A 20864-nucleotide genomic window follows, 5' to 3' on the forward strand; every position below is an offset into this window, starting at 1 on the left:
GCTCCCTCTACATCTACCTTCGGGATTAGTTTTAAACCTTAATAATTGTTATTTGGTACCTGCGTTGAGCATGAACATTATATCTGGATCTTGTTTAATGCAAGACGGTTATTCGTTTAAGTCTGAGAATAATGATTGTTCGGTTTATATGAGTAATGTCTTTTATGGCCATGCACCTGAGATGAATGATTTATTCTTGTTAAATCTCGATAGTAGTGATACACATGTTCATAATATTGATGCTAAGCGAATTAAATTGAATGATAATTCTACTTATATGTGGCACTGTCGTCTTGGTCATATTGGAGTGAAGCGCATGAAGAAACTCCATTCCGATGGACTTCTTGAGTCACTTGACTTTGAGTCACTTGGTAGATGCGAAGCATGTCTAATGGGAAAAATGACTAAGACTCCATTTTCTGGTACAATGGAGCGAGCTACAGACTAATTGGAAATCATACATACCGATGTGTGCGGACCAATGAGTGTAGCATCGCGCGGTGGTTATCGTTATGTTCTAACCTTCACGGATGATCTGAGTAGATATGGATATATTTACTTTATGAAACATAAGTCCGAGACTTTTGAGAAGTTCAAGGAATTCCAAAGTGAAGTAGAAAATCAACGTAACAAGAAGATTAAGTTTCGCGTTACGATCGCGGAGGCGAATATCTGAGTTATGAGTTTGGCATGCATTTAAAGAAATGCGGAATACTTTCACAGTTGACACCGCCGGGAACACCACATCGCAATGGTGTGTCCGAACGTCGTAATCGAACTCTCTTAGATATGGTTCGGTCTATGATGTCTCTTACTGATTTGCCATTATCGTTTTGGGGTTATGCATTAGAGACAGCCGCATTCACTTTAAATAGGGCACCATCTAAATCCGTTGAAACGACACCGTATGAATTACGGTTTGGGAAGAAACCTAAGCTGTCGTTCCTTAAAGTTTGGGGTTGCGAAGCTTATGTAAAGAAGTTACAACCTGACAAGCTAGAACCCAAAGCGGAGAAATGTGTCTTCATAGGATACCCTAAAGAAACAATTGGGTACACTTTCTATCACATATCCGAAGGCAAAATCTTTGTTGCCAAGAACAGATCCTTTCTTGAGAAGGAGTTTCTCACTAAAGAAGTGACTGGAAGGAAAGTAGAACTCGACGAGGTTAATGAACCTTCTCTCATAGATCAGAGTAGCGCAGTGCCGGAAGAAGTTCCTGCGCAGCCTGCACCGATAGGAGAGGAAGCAAATGATGATGATCATGAAACTTCGAACGAGGAAGCTGCGAACCTCGCAGATCGACGAGGGAACGTACCACTCTCGATTGGTATGATCCCTGTCTAAATGTCATGATTGTGGACAACAATGATGAGGACCCTGCGACGTATGAAGAAGCAATGATGAGCCCAGATTCCAACAAATGGCAAGAAGCCATGAAATCCGAAATGGGATCCATGTATGATAACAAAGTATGGACTTTGGTAGACTTACCTGATAGCCGCAAGGCTGTCGAGAATAAATGGATCTTCAAAAGAAAAACCAATTATGATGGTAATGTTACTGTCTATAAAGCTCGACTTGTCGCGAAGGGATTCCGACAAATTCAAGGAGTTGACTATGATGAGACTTTCTCACCTGTAGCGAAGCTAAAGTCTGTGAGGATTTTGTTAGCAATAGCTGCATTTTTCGATTATGAGATTTGGCAGATGGATGTCAAAACGGCGTTCCTTAATGGTGATATTGAGGAAGAGTTGTATATGGTACAACCCAAAGGTTTTGTCGATCCTAAAAATGCTGACAAGGTATGCAAACTTCAGCGTTCCATTTATAGACTGAAGCAAGCATCCCGGAGTTGGAACCTACGCTTTGATAGAGTGATCAAAGACTTTGGTTTTATACGGACTCATGGTGAGGCCTGTATTTACAAGAAAGTGAGTGGGAGCTCTGTAGCGTTCCTGATATTATATGTAGATGACATATTATTGATCGGGAATGATATAGAACTATTAAGCAGCGTTAAAGGTTATTTGAATAAGTCTTTTTCAATGAAAGACCTTGGTGAAGCAGCGTACATTTTAGGCATCAAGATTTATGGAGATAGATCAAGACGCCTAATAGGCCTTTCACAGAGTGCATACCTGGACAAGATCCTAAAGAAGTTTAGAATGGATGAAAGCAAGAAAGGGTTCTTGCCTATGTTGCCAGGTAAGGTCTTGAGTAAGACTCAAGATCCGGCTACGGCAGATGAAAGAGATAGGATGAGCAAGATCCCCTATGCTTCGGCGATGAGGCTCTCTCATGTATGCCATGCTTGTGTACTAGACCGGATATCGCACATGCTTGTTAGTTTCACCAACGAGATATCAAAGTGATCCGGGAATGGAACATCTGGACAGTCGGTCAAGAATATCCTGAAGTACTTGAAAAGGACTAAGGATATGTTTCTTTGTTATGGCGGTGACCAAGAGCTCGTTGTAACCAGTTACACCGATGCAAGTTAAAACACTGATCCTGATGACTCTAAGTCTCAGTCTGGGTACGTGTTTATATTGAATGGTGCGGCGATAAGTTGGAGCAGTTCCAAGCAGTGCACGGTGGCGAAATCTTCAACAGAATCTGAATATATAGCGGCTTCAGAGGCTTCATCGGAAGCGGTATGGATGAAGAGGTTCATTGTTGAGCTTGGTGTGGTTCCTAGTGCATTGGACCCGTTAGTCATTTATTGTGACAACACGGGTGCCATCGCCAATGCAAAGGAACTAAGGTCACACAAGAAGCTGAAGCATATCAAGCTGCGTTTTCATTCGATTCGCGAGTACATCGAAGATGGTGAAGTAGAGATTTGCAAAGTACACATAGATCTGAATGTTGCAGATTCGTTGACTAAAGCTCTCCCTAGGGCAAAGCATGACCAACACCAGAATGACATGGGTGTTAGGTACCTTACAATGTAATCTAGATTATTGATTCTAGTGCAAGTGGGAGACTGTTGGAGATATGCCCAAGAGGCAATAATAAAGTGGTTATTATAATATCTTTGTGTTTATGATAAATGTTTGCATCCCATGCTATAATTGTATTAACCGAAACATTGATACATGTGTGTTATGTAAACAACAAGGAGTCCCTAGTAAGCCTCTTGTATAACTAGCTTGTTGATTAATGGATGATCATGGTTTCGTGATCATGAACATTGGATGTTATTAATAACAAGGTTATGTCATTGGTTGAATGATATAATGGACACACACTCAAATGATTGTAGCATAAGATCAAGTCATTAAGTTCAATTTTCTATAAGCTTTCGATACATAGTTGCCTTAGTCCTTCAACCATGAGATCATGTAAATCACTTACACCGGAAGGGTACTTTGATTACATCAAACGCCATTGCGTAAATGGGTGGTTATAAAGATGGGATTAAGTATTCGGAAAGTGTGAGTTGAGGCATATGGATCAATAGTGGGATTTGTCCATCCCGATGACGGATAGATATACTATGGGCCCTCTCGGTGGAATGTCGTCTGATTACCTTGCAAGCATATGATTTGATCATAAGAGATGACATACCACGGTACGAGTAAAGAGTACTTGTCGGTAACGAGGTTGAACAAGGTATGGAGATACCGATGATCAAACCTCGGACAAGTAAAATATCGTGTGACAAAGGGAATTGGCATCGTGTATGTAAATGGTTCAATCGATCACTGAGTCATCGTTGAATATGTGGGAGCCATTATGGATCTCCAGATCCCGATATTGGTTATTGCTCGGAGAAGAGTCTCGACCATGTCTGCATAGTTCGCGAACCGTAGGGTGACGCGCTTAAGGTTCGATGTCGCATAAGTAGATTTGAATATGGTATGGAGACGAAGTTTGTTCGGAGTCTCGGATGTGATCCAGGATGTCACGAGGATGTCCGGAATAGTCCGGAGAAAAATATTCATATCAGGGAAGTTGATTTCTGGGTTTTGGAAAAGTTCGGGATTTTTCCGATGGTAGACTGGAAGGTTCTAGAAGGTTCCGGAGGGGTCTACCATGGGGCCCACGACCTAGGAGGGCTAGCATGGGCCGAGGGGATGCTCCCTGGCCAACCCCTAGGGTTTCCCTAGGGGGGGTCAACTTGGGGGGGGGAGGAAATCCCTCTCCCCCCACTTGGCCGCCGCCCCCCTAACCCTAGATGGGAAGGGGGGCCACCCCACCGACCTGGCCCCCTATATAAAGAGGGGAGGGGGTGGCCGGCCACCCATCCCATCATTAGCCCCTCCTCTGGCCGCCTCTCTCCTCCACCATACGCTGCTCCGGCTTAGGCGAAGCCCTGCAGTTTTCTTCCTCCCCCTCCACCACCACACCGTCGTGCTGCTGGAACTTGGAGGAGATCTACCGCACCTCCGCTGCCCACTGGAACGGGGAGAGGAAGGAGCTTCATCGACACCGTACGCGCGACCAAGTACGGAAGTGCTGCCGGATTGCAGCACCGGAACGATCGTCTACACCAACAACGAGATTAATCTCGTAAGCTTTGGAATCTTCGAGGGTTAGTCTCATCTCCATCTCGTTGCTTCGATCTTGTAGATTAGATCTTGGGTGTTCCATAGATTAGATCTTGGATTTATTCGTCTTTGCGGTAGGAAATTTTTTGTTTTCTATGCAACGAACCCCATCATGCCAGGCCCACGCGCATCTACCTTCCATCAAGGCCTTTGCGCCTCGATCAGTAGGCGAGGAGGAGAAGTCGTAGCAGGCAGTGGACAACTCGAAGAAGTGCGACAAGGTGAACAATGGACATAAGGCGAGCATGGTGGTGGACGTTCTTCGACTCGGAGGTGGACACGGTGGAGATATGTGTCGTCGTGTACGAGAAGGTGCAAACTAAACATCTGATTTGTCCCTCACCACTCAACATCACCACATAACGGGTCACTGTGCTGCCAAAACAGGGCACTATTGCAGGCCACAAGGAGGCGTGGTGGAGCCAGTGCGGCCGCGGAGGAGCAAGGAGGTGTGGTGGAGAAGACACCACTTCGGATTCTGTCCACCTGCGTACCCGAAGTTCTAATGAATTTTCTATCCATTTCAGCATTACCTTTTAGTTAACAGACCGGATTCAATCCTCACATGCCTTCTTTGATGGATACGGTTGTTTCTATTGCATGATGTTACTATTGAGAATATTTTGAGTGGTAAGAAAGTTGCAGCTGTATCTATCTTTACTATTATATTCCAGTTGGTCGTACGTCATACAACGCGTTTGGTGAAGGAGATTGGGAACATCACTGTTCGGTTAAATCTAACATCTCTAAGGCAACCAAATATTTTTCCACGTATGCTCTAAGCCAAGCCATAATAATCTTTCCTTTCCCAGTTAACTGAAGTCACGCGCTGCAAATATCTTTACTTTCCAGGTATGCTCTCTTTCCCAGAAAATATTATGGTATCATCAATCACACTATCAATTAGTTAGGAAAGATATATTTCCCTGCCTAAAACAAATCTCAATGTCAAGCGCTCGCGGTAAATAATTAGGATGTGAATCCATCATGGAGTAGAAAGCGCCGTGAGTTTCCTAATCAATCACGGGGCAATGACTATGATCAAATTCTCTCCATCCCGATTAATCACGCCGCATTGGCCCTCTCCCACCCACCTCGCAGGTCACCCTAATCCATCCCACCGTCGGGCGTCGGGAGGGCTTCACACGCTTCCCTTTCGTCCTGCCGACCGCGAGCACCCCACAGACGACGGACGCGTTGGAGCATACGTGCCTGCCGGACGGCCGCCATGCTCGCCCTTGTTCCCGTGGCTTGCCGCGCCACGGCGACCAGCACATGGGAGTGGGCAAGCGAGCCAAGGCCAGGCTAGGCGGTGGAGCTTCAGGCGTGGCCCTGGTGATCGACGGGGACGACCAAGGCGAGGCGATGGTGGCGCTCGGCAAGGGCACGATCGGAAGGAGGTCTGTGCGGCGCAACAATGACATCGAGGAGGCAAAAGTGATGAAATGATGGTCGCACAGTCTCCCCACTCAGCCACTCCCCACGGCACCCGCAGCCGCGCTACCTTCCCCGTTCCCCATCTTCGGCTGGTGGAAGTACGGCCACTACAGGCCTACAGCTGGAACCCTGCCGGCTCATCCACGCCGTCCACCATCCTTGTTTGCCGCCACGGCGCCACCGCCACCAGAGCAGCCGCTCGTAGCGCTCTCGCCCACCCGTGCCCCGCACGATCCTTGGTCGAGGATGACGGTTGCCAAACGAGGAGTACCACTACCAGCGACCGGCCCGTCCGAGCTCTACGGCATGTAAATCAAGGTCTGGTAATGCTTGCCCTCCTTCATATAACGAACATGGAGAAAATATGGATCCAATCTGGCAGGTGTCTACACCATTCAGATACCGCACTCGAGAGTACGAGACGGGCCGGTTGGGAGCATAAACTATGCCGTTTCAGATCAGTGAGTTTGCAAATTTACAATGCATGCCAATATGCCATGCGAGAATAGCGCGCTGCTTCTCCTGGCATGCGTGTGCTCGCTCTAGACATACCGCCCGTACATGACTTCATTGACCAAACAAGATGACTCGTGCAGATCCGCCATGCTGGGATTTGTGGAGAGCGGAGTTTGGATTAGCGCACCTTTCTCAAGCAATTGGGTTGAGATGCTTGACGAGCAACCTTCATGGTATGTCTTATTGCACATCTTTTTCTGTAATTATGGAATTGATTGACTTGGCAAATGCAGTGGTAATATCTGAATAATTCTCTGAACAGGTGATAGTTGTACTACCTTTAGTTGATGGCATTTTTGGAGCTTCTATCCCTAAGCTGACTTGGTTAGGGGCCATAGCATTAATTATCGTGGCTGGCCTGCTAGAATGTGGTGGATCTCCTCCTTCTGTAAGTACTAAGTAGCCGTCTTGCTTTTTTTCATTTGTTGTCATAATGGAATGCATAATCTATAACGCTTCAAAGACCTGTTGTTATGCATAATAAACAACAATGATGCTTTGAATGAATATTCTTCCAATAACAATGGCCAGCCTCCTGGTGTTGATTGCGCCTCCGCGTGGTCAGCGCCAAGATCGTGTGGTAGAAGCTCAGCTCGGGGTTGGCTTGTAGATGAGGGACCAGGTGTGGCGAGGGTTTTTTCGGACAAAATCCCAGTGCTCCGGTGCCCATGCCTGCGGGTGTCGTGACCCTCTTGAGGGCGTCGTTGTGGCTATCCTCTCCATATTAGGCCTCCGGATGAAAACCCTAGACCTCGGTGGTCTTGGCAACGGCAGCGCCTTTGGCGTCGTTACCTCCTTGCGAGCTTTGTTGTGGAGCCCAGGTCTCTCTCGTCTCTCGGCGTCTTCGGTGGCAAGCTCGGTGCTTCTTAGTTTTTTTTTATCTCTAATATGTTTGTAAGAGGAATTCCTCGTCACTTTGTATTGGTTTCGCCGTTTGGCTTTATTTATAAAGCGGGGCGAAAGCCTATTTCGAGGAACAATGGTCATCCACTTCAAAACATTCAATCCTTGTGTTGAGATAAAAAAAAGTTTGTCTTTTCAAATATTTGGATACAATCTCGTGTCTTCACAAGGAACTTGATTTTGATTATGCCTCCAGGTTGGTGAACTAGGGATATGTGGGCGTCAATGTGGAGAACTAGGGGTGCTCGCGTGGTCATCAACTCGCCTTCCTATACGCCAACCATCATTGTGACAGATTGCGCCGGCCATCCATGCATCAGGCAAAGCCTTGGAACACAAGGACAATTATCCTCAAAGATTTTATGTGTGCTTTTGAGACCCTTTATTTTATTTTCAGACTATTGCCCACGCTCTACCACTGATGCACCCATTCTATGTAACTACTAGATCATGATGGCGCCCGTTGCTGCGCCCGTCCTTCCTACCATAGAATGATAGAAATTATGCAAATGTGGCGACATTATGTCAAATCTTTTGAGTAGTGTGTCTAGAGTTTGGTTATGTCCGATGATTAAACCTATATGATGTTGCAAGTAGAAGCCTAACTCCAATTGATGCCGACATTTCATATGATAATCATATAGGCGTGCTTCTGGACCGGTAAATGCCAAATTACTTTCAGTGAAAAGTAATAAGAATATATTGTTCTAAGCCTATTAAAATTAATCGTATAATCCACATATATATATATATATAAATATTTTTTCATTCATTCAGAAGAATCTATAGATGAAAGGTAATGTGGAAATCTCTCTAGCTCAGCATAAATACTTGAAATTCATGTTGCAGCTCATTGACAATTAAGCACCACATTCAAGTTAATACAATTAAGTTCTATATAACTGGTAAACCATTCAAGAACACATCACATAAACTCTGGGGGGGGGGGGGACTTCATTAGTCAAACCAGGAAATTCTGGATGCGACTCATTTAATTACTGAACACATGAGTATTATAAAGAAAATAAAAACACCATCAAACAGCATCCTAAGTTCTAAAGGTTGATACTGGTCATGTTGACCTATTCCATCAAGCTTGCCTACTAACCTGCACACCAGAAAATGATGTTAAAAGGCAAGGTCAAAAAGGAGTCGGAACTTCTTGTCAACTTACATTTCTTCAGTTTGTAGGGGAAAGAATATAATAACCTACACATAGAACACAGGAAGAATTCATTAGCATTTGTTTGAATTGTTCTTATTTGTCCTGAAGAAAAGTCTAGCAAAAGAAAGCCAGATGGCACTTAATTTGTATATTCATCAAAAACACAAAGTAGCTCAAGTGATAGAGGTAGCTACAAGTAACTTGCGACCAATCAATGCCTGTTGCCTAATTTTGGTAGTATTACCTAGCAAGAAAAAAAGCATAGGACTGGAGGTGAAATCCTATGGAGAGAGAGAACAATGTACCATTAAGTATTAGGGTTTTTGCCGCAAGACGGTTATGTAGTTCTACATAAGCAAAAAAAAAAATGTTCTCACCAATTTTGAGCTCATAAACATGACGAGGAAACTAATGCAAAAGAATTACAAGGGTGTGCGTGTGCATGAAGGGTATTTACAACACTCGTCATATATAGCATGCAAATAAAAGTTACACGATTTGGTAGCAAACTGAGAAAGTAAAAGAATTATGGCGCTAGAGAAGGAGATCCAAGGGACCCTACATAGAAAAAAAAAAGTGTCATAGACCAAAATTTTGTGACACAAGTTAAATGAAAATATAAAGCATCAGTCACTTGGATCCCACTTCTTTACGAAGTAAGATTTGAACATTATCAATATCGATTTAAGCGATATACAGTTATCAATAAAGGGAGCCTGAATCAAAAGAAAAAAAAGAAAAGGAGGGTAAGTCCCGCATTGGTAGAGCCCGGGAAAGGTTTGAATAAAAACAACAAACATAGGAGGAGGCAAGATCATATAAAAAAAGCTTGTCCCATGCGCATCATTCAACATCAACAATCAGCTATGTACTTGCTATAATATCATATGACTGACAGTACTTAAACTACAACATTGGCCAACAATCAGCATAGTCAATTTATCTCATTTTATCGTGCAGCAAGCAAGATATCAGCCATTTACAAACCTTTATGTTATGATGAAGCATGCATGTAGTCAAAACAAATTTAGCTCATTTTCTCTTGGCCTCACAGTAGTCAAACTACTTATGCTATAATATATAAATTATAAAAACATAAGAAAACAGGAAACTCATAAAAATAATCTATAAGATATTTACCAAACTTGTACACAGATGGCAGAGCTAACTCTAGTCAGCATTCTTTGATCTTCGTATTGTACCATTACTTGTCGAGCAATACCAAAAGGTCACTTCTGCATTCATGCCTATGTTGAGCAATCGGTTTAGAGTTCAAGTCTTGAATTTTGTATGTTAGGCCCAAGTGCTTTCGTGTTTTAGATTGAATATTGATTGCATGTTAGAATCAATTACCTTCCAGATTGATAACAATAAATTTAGATATAGCGAACTCTGTGGACTGCGGTAAACCTACCTCTCGCCTGCTGAACAACACCCTCAAGATTGCTCCATATGCATTTTCTTCAGAATATTTTCTACCTCCGAAAACAAGGAAAGTCAGCTATCATTCAAACCCAACTAACCAAACCAATCAACTGAAATTCATATTTGGCGTAACCTAGAAGGCCAGCTGCTGTAGTGAATCAAGAAATAAAGCTGCACCGAAGCACATATGAAAAACTGTAGAACATACAGGCTGTACCACCAAAAATATAAATTCAATAAAATTGTGCGCACTTTGGTAAACGAAATTTATTCCTCGGTATCAGTTATACATAATACAAATATATATCTTAACTATCCAACCTAACTGGAGGACTTATGCCTCCTTTGAGCAATGGGTATAATGAGAAACTTATCTTCCTTCTTGAACTAAGGCCTAAGGGAGCACCACCTAATTAATCATGAAGATGTCGCTGATAGTAGGCATTGGAACCAAGTAAGAAATAAAGGATGGTCATTTTGCCTACTCCAAAATCTGTACCTGCAATGTGGAATTGCCGAATTGCTTTATATGTACGCTATATCCAAGTATGGACATGGAAGTAAAGCTCAGCAGAAGCAGCCACTGGAGAAGCATTATGTGTTATGAGTTATGCTCCATGGAAAAAAAAAAGCGCTATTTCGGCGCTAATAGCACGCTATAGCGTTTTTAGACAGCCCATGCTACATCATTTCGGCGCTATGGCGTGCTATAGCGCGCTATTAGCACGCTATATCACGCTAATAGCATATTTTTAGACCGACGCTATTTTGTTATAGCGCGCTATTTTTTTCCTTGCTTATGCTACTGAAGAAAAAGAGACTGCACGCCTGCCTCTGGTATTTGAACAGCAGAAGGTGACATTCTCGTCCGTGCCACTGCAGACAGACGTAGTGTGTAGTAGTTTTGTAGGCACGAAGACATAGGCACTGGGCATGCAACCATGAGGCTATGTTTGAGGCTAAGCTCCAGACCCTCCAAGCAAGCTCTCACTTCAGCTTCGAGTGCATGGTGGCGCGTGTTGCCACGCCCGTCTGTTATGTCCGCAGAATGATAGGGAATTACGTAAATACATGGAATCACGAGATATGGAACTGAAATTTGCATAAATATCTATATATTGGACAGCAATCGCAATTGACCCACCAGCTGTCTTGCAGAAAAGAAATATATGATATTTCGGACAATCAAATTATTTAATAAAATACTACACTGCATCCATGTAAATATATTTTTCTAAAGTTTGAAGTATAGAATTGCAAAATAAATAAACTAAAACGGCAGCGTATAAATCACCACTTGCCATGTCGTTGAACCTAAATATATGACAGCAATAAGAACTACACAATTCTAACATTATTCGACCAAAAACTTCTAGGTCAACACTAAAACATTGATACCGCAAGGCGCTAGTATCATACTCACCATTAGTTGCTATACTCCTTAGGGCATGTAGAATGCAGAAGCAATGCGAGAATGCTTAGACAAGCGCTAGGAAATAAATCCCACCTGTTTGGTTAGTTTCCATCTTATTTCCCAGTCTTTTTCCTGGCATGGGCGGAAAAGTTGGAGTCGGGCGCTTGAATAGTCTGTGTAAATTATGGCTCCCACGGACGCTTGCCCGTACGGCAACCAACTCAGTCAAAGGATGGATTTTAGGCACCTGTATAAGCGGTCACCGTTGTACATGGCCTTAGTAAGAGGTTTATCTTCGAAGGTTGGAACAAGATGCCATTCTGACAAACAAGCTGTCACAATGAGAATTCTAGGATGCCAAGTTGAAATTCCTCGGACTATCAAAATTTCCGAAAAATTGATCTGGGAGGTTGCACTTGTTGTCATGTCTACAAAATCAAAATCGAGTCATTATTCCAACCATTTTGTTTCCATGAAGGCTTGTTGAAAAGCATGAAACTATTTTCAGATTCGTTTAGCATCTAAGAAAAGTTATAAGCAATCAAAACATGACTCAACCATGGATCAAACTAACGCAATTAATATTATTGGAGGAAAAGCAAGAGGTGTAGGAAAAGAATCGATTACCCCTTTCCGAACATGGTAGCCTTCAGTAATGTCTCTATGGTACCTTTGCCAAGAACATCACATCCCATCACTACATTCTTCATTCTGGTGATTTGATACTAACGACATTGTCTAGAAAAGTATCCAATACACCTAGAAGTTGATAGTGCTCTACTTATCCCAAACAAAATTGATGAAAAGATTTGACCGAATGTCTCTATGCATAACTTGTACGTGTATCGCCATGCTGGTGTTCCAGGCGACACTAACGTTTCTTGCGCAGGTCTCAGATATGTCCCTCATCACGCTATTCGCAATGACAGCTGTGATAACCTTCATATACCTCTGTTGATGCAACAGACAACATGCAAATTAATTTTGCTTACACTCACATGTTCCCTTGGAATACCAAACTGAAAAGCATACTAAATATGATCATCATGTCGCATGGAAAATATTATTAGAAAACTAATTAGTTTGTGTTTTTAATCAAATTGAGGAGGAAAGGTGATGCAGGACCTTTGGCTAGGGAGTGTGGGATAGCAGGGGGATGAACGTGATGAACTCCAGGTTTAGAAGAGTTCGTGTAGATCATGTACAGCAGCTCCTGGAGGACGTCAATCCTGGCCTTCCGGCTTCATCTACAGGTTCATCACTGCCCTTTTCATTCCCACGCATGAGTACTCGGCAATCGTTGCGGAAGCTCTCCATCCTGAACTGGGCACGGTGAAGCCATGTCAAGGGCTACCTGTACAATATGGAGATTGTAAAAAGAAAATTCAGTTACAATATGAGGAGGATAGAATCACACATAGGCTGGTCGAAGATAGTACCTTATGGATCTCTCCCATGACCTGTAAGGTTATCTGTAGTATCTGAGAAAAAAATTATCATCAATTTGACAGAATAATCATTAAGCAGCAATTAAGGCTTGTGTGATCTCATCGAGCGCACGTCGGAGACGCAACTTTCCACCCTCACCAAGGGCGTCACACGCCGTTGCCGGAGCGGCACGTCCCACCATCTTTGCCAGACGCTGGATCTCCGTGACGCATCCCCGAGGATGCGTCAATACCGCTCCCTAGCTCACTGCCTATATTGACATCGCCCTCTGTCCGTTGCCGCACGTCCCGCCATCATCGCTAGAGAACAAGATTTGCCATGGAAGAATGGTAGGTCGGCGGTCAGACGAGAGATCAGAAAACGAGAGAGATCTATGATTTCTTCACGAGGAGACGAGAGGACAATACTTGCTGCGATAAAAGGCCCGTAGGCCCAACCTATCCACGTTCCACAACCATATCGGCCCGATCAGCGAGAAAATACCCAGGTCGGTCTTCGGAGTAGAAGCCCAGCAACGTTGGACAAGCCGGAATGAGCGGGATGGCGAGGTAAAAAGCCCAGGCACGCGCCCTGTGATTAGTAAGCGATCTGGAGCATTGAACGACTCGATCCGACGGTTAATAGGCTCAAATCGCTATAGTGGCTCGTAGCTGGTTCAATTTTACTGTTAACTAATGTAGAGGCCTTGAATTGGGCTGGTTCTGTTGTATTTAATGCTGAAGGATTTTGGCCTATGGGTGATAGAACAATGCATTGGTCAATTCGTGGAACATTGCCTATGTCCAGGGTGAATATTTTCTGACCAGCACCTAAATTGTATGGATTTTGCCTATGCTTATTTCATCATGATTATTCTTTGTACCACTCATAATCACATTTCATCTAATTATGTTGATGCCATGAAATGGGGCTCGTTCTTTGGGATGATAAGGCAGTTGAATTCACTGTTGAAGAACTTTGGGCTACGCGTGAATGGGTGATACATAATTTGTCATTATGTATGTGTTGGAGCATTGCGTATGATGGTATCAGAAAAATAGAAACTCCCCGGGACTACATTTGGTATTTTGAACAATAATAATTAGAATGTATTGCTTTCTTACAACTAGAGAGAATGTATCAACATGGTGGATGGGGCTTCGCTGCTGACAAAGGAATTTTGCACGGAGCAAGTGCAGGTCACATCGCTTATGTTGCAAGCGCGCTGCAAGCTGAAGCGATGGCATGTGCTGGAGCGGTGCAGGCAACTGCAAGCTGGGGAATACCAAATGTGAAGGCAATTCAGCTGGAATTGGACTCGCTCACACTTGGTGAATGCTTTGTGTGGTTACGAGTTTGATCGAGCTCCCGAAGGCATTTTATTCCGTGATATTAGGTCGTTTATTCAGTTCAACTTTATTTCATGTGAGGTTTCATTTGCTCCTAGGTCTTGTAATAAAGTAGCTCACGCCATGGCGGAGCTAGGTGCGGGGCTGCTAGATCAGTGTGTGATCTGGTTAGACGATGTCCCTGACATTGTAAGTGTGTTGCTGGCGAGTGAGTCGGTTGTGCCAGTTTAATGAAATCAGAGTGTTCCATCTCAAAAAAAAAGAAAATGTATTCTCATGCACAAATAAATATAGGTCTGATTAAGCACCATGTTAGTCATCTTGTCTAAAATGAGAGAACCCCGTGGGTGTACATCAGCAAGTTTTTATTTATAAACGGAACCATTTTGCTAAAGTGATATTTGAATCCACCTGTTGGCAATCGAGTGGCTTTTAAAACAAATTTTCAGATTTTCACCATATGTACGCTCATAAAACTTAGGGATCCGTAGCAACGCACGGGCATTCAACTAGTTGAGGTAACATCCGAATTCTGTAATGATATTTACAACTTCTTTTCCATAGCACATGAGTTTGCTATCATTATGCTTTTATTTCGTAGTTTCTCACTTAATGCAGGTTCACAAATTGTTGTGGAAATGGAAAAGGAACAAGCTGTGGTATTATTTGGGCTATTTTGGATTTGCACGTCTTAGCACTGAATCTATTGTGTGTAGAAATCGTGTCTGATTCTGAGATTGTGTAACAAACCCACTATACCACATAGGCACATTCATTACTATTCAATTATAATAACACTTATTTAGCTGTTTTTGTCATCTTATGTTTTTTACGGAAAAAGTGATTGGCAACTTCGATAAAAGGAAGGGGAAATTGTTCCACCTGAGATAACCATGAAGGTATTACAAGAAACTGTGATAAGAAGTGCAACAAAAAGTTTCTCATTGACGGACTTCCACTGGGTCAAGAAAACCTGCTACATTACAAAATGCTGTAAGCTAACTTCAGGGTTTTTTTTTCCATTTTTGTAAAAACTACAGTGGAATCCTAAGTTTTAAAAGTTGTGACACTTGATGTTTTCCTTTTCCTTTTTGAAAGCAAGCTACATGCATAACCTTGCATTTTCATATTGCTGAAGATAAAAATGTGTGCTATTACATATTTGATTGCTCCAATGAAAAGATTGGTGGGCGTCTTCTAGGACTCAATTAGTTTGAATTATGGTCTCGTTTATTTGCTGGATTTTATCTGAAGCAATTTCTTCATTGCTTTCAATATTATTTTATTTTCTCGGTCAACTTAGGGAAGAACTGCCGCTCTGGGCCCTAGGCGGTTGCCCATGGTAGCCATGGGTCAGGGCCCTGACAGCTCATGTGGTTCGCTGGCATAACTAACTTGACTGAACCTAGGTGCATCAATTAGCTCACAGGAATACTTCAAAAAAAAAAAAAAAAGCTCACAGGAATATCCCTTGCCATGTACTTATATGTAGCTCTTCAAATTGTCGACTTACATGACCTTGTACTTCATGTTATACGTTGTACTTAGCCGAAATGAAATACGAAGAAGGCTAAACTAGAAGTTATTCAAACTGTGAGTTGATCAAATTATCATTTACATTTTTTAATCATCTAAAAAATCTAACAGGTAACCTTTTCTTGCCAAAGGTACGCCCAACCAAACAGCCACCCATTCTCAGTAGCCAATCAACCAAACACTAAACAATGGCTCCGCCACCAAAATAGGCGCCGCCCCCGTTCCATCCATCCAGACCAGACTCCAGTCCAGAGTGAGGGAACAAAGCGCACCCTTCGCTGCGGCCTAGGGCATCAGCTACGCGGTCACCCCGCTCCCCTCCGCTGCGGACTAGGCAGATCTATCGACGTCTCCAAGTCCAAGGTCGAGCGGCGGCGGAGGTCCCCTCCAACGGTATATTCTCTATCGCCACTGTTTTTATCCCCCGGTCGTGCTGAAGGTACCCCTTTTCTTGGTTCTCTTGCCCCTGTTCGTTGGTTCCCGTCGACTTGTACACGTGTTCTTTTCTAGATTGAGACTTGCCAAGAGGAAACCGGTAGCTGTGAAGCGATCTCCTAGTACGCTGTTTGCAATGGATTACTAGCCTAGGGTGCAGCAAACAATATTTCTAGTTGAACAGATATTAGATCGGCGATATTTATTGATTACTGCACCCTGTGGACTTATCGTTTTCACTCAACCGATTTAAAGGGACAGCTTGCGAATTTGTAAGCGCCAATTTGAGTGAATATATATACAGGTGGCCAGGTGGGGATTCCCCTATTTTCTTGCCGGGAACTGCAAGTACCGATTTACATGCTCTGGTATTCGTGGGATTAATTAGGTGCCTCTAAGTAGGTTCAGATTCAGCACTTGGGTCTTGTCTTCTGGAGTTGCTTGCGCCAATTCTAGTTTGTTTCTTTGTATTCTGTCCAGTCGTTCATTGTTCATGCTCTCCTATGTCGTTAGTTTAATTTAATGAGGTGGCTTGTAGTTTCATTATTTCTTGCTAGCAATCTTAAGAAAGATAAGATGGTACCTACTTAATTAGGCTCCATTCTTATGAAGAACGCTTAAATTCTCGACAAACACATCAAATGTTAAAATTTCATCAGTATATTCTTCATAATTAGCGTTGCCATTGTGGACTCCATCTTCAAATGCTTTACTCTGATATATCATAAGTTTTAGTCCAGCTCTTTGGTTGTTTTCTGAATCTTGAAATTTCATGATTGGTACAGCTGAATTTGCTCAATGGAGGACCTACCGGAGGCTCTGGCGACAGAGATTGTCAAGAAGATCACCAGGACAAGCGATTTGAATTCTCTTTCCCTTGTGTCAAAGCAACTCTACGAGATAGAGGGGAGTCAAAGGGGTGCTATCCGTGTTGGTTCTGGTCTTTGCACTGCTACAGAGGCACTAAAATCATTGTGTGCCCGGTTCCCAAATTTGTCGAAAGTGGAAATCGATTACTCTGGTTGGATACCTGGACATGGAAAGCAGTTGGACAACAAAGGCCTTTCTGTGTTTTCATCTCACTGTTCCTCGCTGATTGACCTCACCTTAAGCTTCTGCTCATATATCGATGACTCTGGGCTTGGTTGGTTAGCTCATTGCAAGACATTGGTGTCTCTGAGGCTAAACAATGCACCACTAGTAACTTCATTTGGGCTTTACTCCGTTGCAGTTGGTTGCACGAGTTTATGTGCTCTCCACCTTATTGATTGTGAGGAAATCGACAGTGTAGAGTGGCTGGAATACCTTGGTAGGGATGGTTCGTTGGAAGAGCTTGTAGTGAAGAATTGTGAAGGAATCAATCATCATGAGCTCCTAAAGTTTGGTGCAGGATGGATGAAGCTCCAGAAGTTTGAGTTTGAGGGGAAAATAAGAATATCTGATATTTTTCCAAGTGATGTCTATGACCCCTCGTATGATGCTCACAGCACGGCTATATATGACTTCTGCTGTGAGAGTTTGAAGGACTTAAGGTTGGCGCATATTAAAACTTGGCCAGAAATAGGACTTCGTGTTGTCCTAGGGAAGTGTAAAGCATTGGAGAACCTTTGCCTTGAGTATGTTAATGCCCTAAATGACAATGACATGATTGCATTATCCCGGGGCTGCAGCAACCTTAAAAGCATCTCACTTTGGCTCAACCTTCAGCGGTACCATAATGAAGCCACGACGTCATTTACTGATATCACCCTTTATGCTCTAGCCCTAAACTGTCGTAAGCTTCAGATCTTAGACCTCAAATTTGTAGGATGTTCTCCTGACTGGCCATCAGAAATTGGATTCACACAAAAGGGTTTTCTGGTGCTCATTCAGTCCTGCCCGATTCGAGTTCTTGTGCTACATAGTGCCAATTTCTTTGATGACGATGGGATGAAGGCCCTCTCATCCTCACCAAATCTGGAGACTCTTGAGCTTATACGTTGTGAAGCAGTAACTGATGCTGGGATGCGCTTCATTGCGCACACCCCATGCTTGAGTAATCTCACACTTCGGGCGTGTCATGAGGTAACTGATGTTGGAGTGGCTGAACTGGGACATGCACATAAGTTAGAGTCTTTGGTCATTGAGTGTTGTCATGGAGTCTCTCTGCAAGCTGTGCAGGGTGTTGCCAAATCAGTTCACTACTCCAGCGAGGCGGCTTCAGATGCCCTTAGCAAATTGTTTTGAGTGGTGTCTGTTCATGAAATGGTATCCATATTTTTCAGTATAAATTTGCTGGTGAAGTCATTTAAGTTGTTGTGTGTGCACCATTGGACAAGGTTGTGCATCATCCAACCTAGATTCACTTCTGTGAACTTACTATTGGTTCTAGGTTTACTGAATTGACTATCCTGTATGACAGTCTAAAGATGAACTTTGGCCGGTATCTGGTTAATGAGATTTCAATAGTAGCCAGCACTTGCGTACTATAGTATATATCTACTTCTATAATTTGTGTTGCTTAATTTCTGCTCTCTATAGCCGTTTTGAAACAAGCATGGAATCGGCTCCAGGATTCCTGTTTTTTTAAATTGTTTCTACTCTCTAAGCAAATGTCATGAACCTTTCTTTTTTATATCTATCTGCTATTATTGCGTGGCAATTTTGGTTTGGAGTGTATTTATGGTCAATGTTTCACATGGATCTGTACTATAAAGATTGTATGCTTGTTTTGTTTATATTGATTCTATTTGGGGATGTCTAATCGTTGCTTCTCAAAAGGAAAGTTACTACTATTCCTCTGATCCATATTTTACTTGTGGAGGTCGGTTTGAAGCGAGAACACTGTCTGCGTCTCTGTTGGTTGCTCGAAATTCTCTTGCTCATTCCGTTCCAAATGGACCCTAGACCCTAGTGGAGGAGTTTGAGTGCTGGTCTGGCATAACTAAGTTGACTGAACCTGTCATTAGCTCCATTTTCAGCTCGTAGGAATACCCCTTGCCATGTATTTGTAGCTCTTCAAAATGCCTGACTCGCATGGCTATGTACTTCATGCTGTATGTTGTACTTGTGCTGAAATGAATTATGGAGAAGGCCTACAGGTACAACGTCAGGCCGATTGCTCCGCACATCCTTCTTTGTTCCCTCCTACCTTTGTCTTGTGTCGTAGGGCACTAGTCTCAGCCGGGCATCGCACGCCTCGCATGTATTTTCGTCCCCAGCTGTGCTGCTTCGTGGTCGTCGATGCTGCCTGTTTCTTCTATAACGTTTTAATTAACTTATGCCTATGGTGTTTCAGTTTTCCATGCTTTCCGGTTCTAGGTAAAATCGAATTAATGATGCTCGAGTTTGTCGGTGAAGACAGTAGTGTTGTTGCCCTCTATGCAAGCAAACTCAAAAACGTTGGCACATCTTCTCTTCCGAGGTCGCTTCTTCAAGAGAGCATGTGGGCTATGCTAAAGATTAGATTGGGATCCCTTCTATTGATGTCGCCGATTGGTCCTGGAAGCTCTCCATAGCTGATTGGTGGTCTATAGCATGTCTCTAGCGATCATGTTGTGCCAAACCGAAAAGCTTTGACCTCTATCATCATGTTCGTTATCTCGACGGTTTAGAACGAGCGAAATGCAAGAGTACTCCACAACAAGTCTGGCCCGCGTTTGTTATTCTAGCCTCTATCAAGAGAGATGCAAATCTTTGGACCACCACGGGTGAAAAAAAAACAATCAGGCATGAAATTTTGGGAGAGTAGTCTCACGTGGGAACTTTTTTCTTTTCAGTTTTTTATCACCAAAACTTTTCTCCTTAATTAGTTCATGGATAGAGGAAAATCTGTTGCCTCCGTTTTTAAAAAGGAAAATAATGTTTTGTTACATGTGGATTTTCTTTCTTGAGTATGCATGGAACATTACTTTCGCAAAACAAAGTATGCATGGAACCAAAATTCGGTATTGAAATCAATTAAGACCACACATGCTTTGCACGAACCACATGATTTAAGTTATTAACATAAAAAACGACGAAAGAAAAACCCACTTGTGTCGATCAACACGAACTACGTACTTAGTCATCAGGAACAAAAGCTTCACTACGCCTCCTAGAACTGATTGGCCCTGTAGCCCAGGAAGAGATTGAAGAGGCCGTCGTCGCCAAGGTGGTGCGCGGCGTGGATGAGGTCGATGGCCGTGTCATGCGTCAGCCCGCCGACGAACCCATCGTCGAACTCACCGACGTCGGCGTCGAGAGCCTCGGCTTCGGCCCGGGCCTTGTAGTACGCGACCGCCGTGGCGAGGCCCTTGCCGGAGACCCCACGCGGCAGCTCCACCACGCGCTCCCCGGCGCCCACCGCTGCCGCCACGCTTGCCAACCGCACCGCGAGCGACGCCGGCACGGCGAACTTGGCGAGGTCCGCGCTCTGCAGCAGCACCTTCTGATCCTGCTCCGCCGCCATATCGACCGCTACTGCTGCTGGTCCGGGCCGGACGAAGTGTTGATGAATGATGATCCCTCTGGCTGAGTTCTTGCTACCTATGGATTTCTGTGCGCGGCGCGGGGCTTCAAATCTGCGGCGACGACAATTGGTTTCTTTGGGTACCACGAGCAGGTGGAGAGGTGCCGGTATGGCTGTATATATATGGTGCAGTACTGCCACGACGCAATCAAGTCCGACTCGGCCGGTGTGTAAAGCTTTCCGTGCCGTTCGTGGCATGATTTCGAATGAA

General features: G+C 43.6%; 1 protein-coding gene across 2 annotated transcripts; it reads left to right on the forward strand.

Moving 5' to 3' along the window:
* Window positions 1-15942: 15942 nt before the first annotated feature.
* Window positions 15943-18595, forward strand: LOC124652807 (F-box/LRR-repeat protein 14-like). Of its 2 annotated transcripts, none has more exons than XM_047191850.1 (2): window positions 15943-16168; window positions 16950-18595. In XM_047191850.1, exon 2 carries the CDS (start codon window positions 16963-16965, stop codon window positions 18388-18390), a length of 1428 nt encoding a protein of 475 aa, XP_047047806.1. In that variant the 5' UTR covers window positions 15943-16168; window positions 16950-16962; the 3' UTR covers window positions 18391-18595. The 2 variants fall into 2 exon arrangements, with proteins under 2 accessions (XP_047047806.1, XP_047047807.1); XM_047191851.1 differs by having other exon boundaries at window positions 15943-16122.
* Window positions 18596-20864: the final 2269 nt, after the last annotated feature.

The sequence above is a fragment of the Lolium rigidum genome, chromosome 5 (assembly GCF_022539505.1).
Source record: "Lolium rigidum isolate FL_2022 chromosome 5, APGP_CSIRO_Lrig_0.1, whole genome shotgun sequence".
Lineage (NCBI taxonomy): Eukaryota > Viridiplantae > Streptophyta > Magnoliopsida > Poales > Poaceae > Lolium > Lolium rigidum.

Bases quoted from the DNA above. Each gene is read 5' to 3' on its own strand.
- LOC124652807 (XM_047191850.1), top strand. From the start codon at position 16,963: ATGGAGGACCTACCGGAGGCTCTGGCGACAGAGATTGTCAAGAAGATC.